The sequence below is a fragment of the Gekko japonicus genome, unplaced genomic scaffold (genome assembly GCF_001447785.1).
Source record: "Gekko japonicus isolate JY-2015 unplaced genomic scaffold, Gekko_japonicus_V1.1 scaffold265, whole genome shotgun sequence".
In the NCBI taxonomy this organism is placed as follows: Eukaryota; Metazoa; Chordata; class Lepidosauria; order Squamata; family Gekkonidae; genus Gekko; species Gekko japonicus.
In genome coordinates, this window is record NW_015176459.1 from 984,830 (window position 1) to 988,817 (window position 3,988).

The following is a 3,988-nucleotide window of genomic DNA, read 5'->3' on the forward strand; positions in this document are numbered from 1 at the left end:
AGCCTACAGCACCCGGTATTCCCAGGCGGTCTCCCATCCAAGTACTAACCAGGCCCGACCCTGCTTAGCTTCCGAGATCAGACGAGATTGGGTGTGTTCAGGGTGGTATGGCCGTAGGCGAGGACCCTCTCTTCTGTCTTCCCCTTTCCTTTCTTTGGATAGAAGGGACTAAAATCACCCACAGATTTACTGGGAAAGGCATAACTGTTTTGGTCCTATTGGGTACTGCTCTTAGAAGAAGTGATATATCTGCAGTATGGCGCAACATTGGTTATCCAGGGAAAAGTTTCAGAGGGTGGCCAAGTTGGTCTGCACTAGAACAGCTAGATTCAAGTCCAACAAGAGTTTCTGAGTATGAGGTCTTGAGAGTCAAAGCTCCCAAATTCTTGTTGGTCTCTAAGGGGCTACTGGACTCAAATTAGGGTTGCCAACCCCCAGATGGGGCAGTCTTCAGATGACAAGGAGCAGTTCCCCTGGAGAAAAGGGCTGCTTAGGAGTGTGGACTCTGTAGCAATATACCCTGCTGATGTCTCTCCTCCACCCAAAACCTGCCCTCCTCACAATCCATCCCCCAAATCTCCAGGTATTTCCCAACCCAAAGTTGGAAAGCCTAGCTGAAATCCAGGGAAAAGTGATTTGCTTCTGATCTTATTCTGTGTCTTTGGTTGATCTGTATTCTTCTTTCAAGAGATGTTGCTGACATAAGACTTCTGGGCCAAACTAGATGTGACATCTGCCATGAGTTGACTTAGATGACATCCAGGAACTAATGTTCTAAATATCCCTGGGGCCCACTTCAGCTCAGGGACATGAATCAGGAGGAGGAAAGGCTTCAGCCACTCCTGAGCCTAAATCTGGCGGGATTGCCCTCCAATCCCTCCTTGCCCTCTAGCTATGGGCACAGGGTGAGATTTGACCTGGGGACTTGCTGATTTGTAGCTCAGTCTTAGCCACTACCAATGTTAGCTCCAGAAATGCGTGCACGTGCATGTGTGAACCAGTCCTAATGCTCCTTAGACCCAAAGCCATCTTAGGCGGGAGAAACTGGTGATGTAACAACCTCCTCAAAGTGGTTAGCCCCTCTACAGTAAACCAAGTGTGCAAAATCACTCCAGTGTCCGATCCCCACACAGCTGTCAATCGAATACACATTTGTAGCAAAGTATTATTTTATTGAAGCCATGATGAAGCAGGAACAAGTTCACTGTTTGGAATAACTACAATGGTCGGGGCAAGGAATAATAAAGCAGATTCATACTATCAAATAACCAATGGACATGGTTCCCGCTCACGCGGGTGGACTCTCATATTCGCGCCCATAGTATGGGACTCAACGGCTCCTAAAAGATAAACAATTAAGCTCTAATTCATTATAGACTAAGCGAAGCCGACTCTTCCCTGCACCTGTGACCTTGCTGATTACCGTAGTTCAAAACAACACTAGCGTTCATAGTCCAGAAATGCATGCATGTGCATGTGTGAACCAGTCCTAATGCTCCTTAGACCCAAAGCCATCTTAGGCGGGTGAAACTGGTGGTGTAACAACCTCCTCAAAGTGGTTAGCCCATCTACAGTAAACCAAGTGTGCAAAATCACCCCAGTCTCCAGCTCTGAGAAATATTTACTTTGACCACTTGGTAGCAAAAGATTCAGAGTGCCGTCCCATAAGAGTGATTTGATTCTGCCAGTCAAGCAAAGCAGCTCTCAGGGAAAATATTAAATTACTTTTTATCTCTCGACTGCACACATGTGTAACGTTCTAGTTGCAAGCCAAAGCAATATTATTCCAGGCTCACAATGCATCATTAACTCTGTGTGTGCGTGTGTGTGTGTATACACACACACACACAGATGAGAGAGAGAGAGAGATGCAACCAAGCAAGGCTGATGTCTCCATTGAGATCAGAGAACAACAGAGATTCTCACAAAACACTTTGCTTCCCAGGTTAGTTTTGAGCGCTGTGTCTGACTATTTTGCTGCAATGTTCACCAATGATGTCCGTGAAGCAAAAGAAGAGGAAATAAAAATGGAGGGTGTGGATCCTGATGCTCTGCAAGCACTTGTGCACTACGCCTACACAGGTAAGTCCACTTCCTCAGGTTATAAATGTACACAGAGCAGTTGGCTTTGTGGTTTCCATTTGGACTGTGGTTCGGGAGTCAAACTTGCACATTCTCTAGATGTGACTGCTAGAGTTGTGCATCCAAAGAATAGAAGGAAATAATAATCAGCCTCCCCATGTCTGGTCTCCCTCCCCACCTTGGTTTGCTAACTACAGTTCCCCCAGTGCGCCAACATGTTGCTCATCCTTGTCAGTCCTTTGTGAGGTTTTACTTCAGCCTGGTTTTGTAATGACATCTCCTTTCTTCAGCACTGCGCCTCCTCTCTCTCTCTTCTTATCCCTTCTTTGACTTTTCTAAGCATCCTAGCTTATCAGGTTGGCAATGCCCACTCTGTCATAGTCTCCTTCTCTCTGGAGATCCTTCCTACTTGTCTTCCTGGTGTGAAGTCATTCAGCATGGCTACTACCACATTTTCTGCCTTCAGACACAGCCCTTCCTCTCTGTAGACCCCATGAAACGCACCACCCAGTTAAACAGGGCTTTCTCTCTCCTCTCAGTACTTGTACTGTTTTTCTGAGCAGCTACCATGTTTGTGAGCCTTGTCTGACATCACAGCAGCTCAACCAATGGCTGGGTGGAGAAAGTGCTCTCACAAGTGACAGGTTGCTGATAGCTGAGAACTACTTAAAAATGGCCCCAATCCACATTTTAAATTATTATTTCTGGATACCACTCTTAAGATATACATGGCTGACTTTTAACAATGATTTCTCTCAGGTTTTTCATTTTTTTCTGGCAAGCATGTGTGTTTTATTTTTTAAACGAGCAGGTGTCTTGGAACTCAAGGAAGACACCATCGAGAGTTTGCTGGCTGCAGCTTGCCTCCTTCAGCTTCCACAAGTGATTGATGTTTGCTGCAACTTTCTTATGAAGCAGCTTCACCCTTCAAACTGCTTAGGGATCCGGTCCTTTGGAGACGCTCAGGGATGCACTGAACTCTTGCGAGTGGCGCATATGTATACCATGGTGAGAACAAGACCACATGATCCCTGTCGATCATTAATTGAAGAATATGTGAGGGTGTATTGTGAAGGGAAGAAATGAGTGGAGATTCTGGTGGAATTGGCGGGAGCAAAAGAACTAATTATGTTATGAGTATGAATCAATATTGAATAGAAGAAAGTTGAATCATCTAGCTTAGTACGAGGTCTCTGTTCCAGGGGTAGCGAAACTGATTTCTTGCGAGCCACATGTGCACAACCCCCTCCTCTGATTGTTATAAACAAACAGAGAAGAATTAGTTACTCTGTTGGTGTTGTTTGTTCTTTGTACCTCTAGAACTGCAAGTGTGAACTTCCCAAAACAACAGCTTGGCTCTGACAGATTCACTGTGGCATACGCTTTTGAGGATTAGTACTTACTTCATCAGGTGCATGCTTTCAGTTGATAGATACATATACATGGGCTTAGAGGGGGGGAAATGGTAACCAGTGAAAGCTCAAATGTCTACAAGACAAATGCAGTGATCATTCAAAACTGCACTAGTCGGTGAGAGTAATAATCTAGCTAGAATTGCTGAAAGGGTTGTTACACTGCCTTCCCTGCCGTTGTGGCCCTGATTCAAGTTGGACCTTGCTACTTTTAACTACAAGAAAAGTAAAGCTTAGAAAGATTCAGTGATGTATCATCCGGCATCTCATCTAGTTTGACCCTCGAGCACAATTATTTTCTGACCGTCTGAAAGCAGGAGATTTGGCATATAAGACAACATGGAGAGCTAAAACACATGAGTGGGAAAGCCTGGGAATGAATCCGTGGATGGATTATACCAATTCAGATTCTAGGAGACTGGGATCAAGGACAGGGTTCTAGACTAGCATCCTCCCTGAAAATTTAGCCCCTCCCCTGAGAGAGAGAGGGAAAG

At 45.2% G+C, this 3,988-nt stretch overlaps 1 protein-coding gene across 1 annotated transcript in view; it reads left to right on the forward strand.

The window, feature by feature from the left end:
• Positions 1-3,988, forward strand: part of KLHL4 (kelch like family member 4) — a 62,307-nt gene that overhangs the window by 42,387 nt on the left and 15,932 nt on the right. The window contains exons 3-4 of the mRNA XM_015426984.1: positions 1,946-2,082; positions 2,894-3,090. Coding sequence (XP_015282470.1) covers positions 1,946-2,082; positions 2,894-3,090 — 334 coding nt within the window. The remainder of the gene's footprint in view (positions 1-1,945; positions 2,083-2,893; positions 3,091-3,988) is intronic.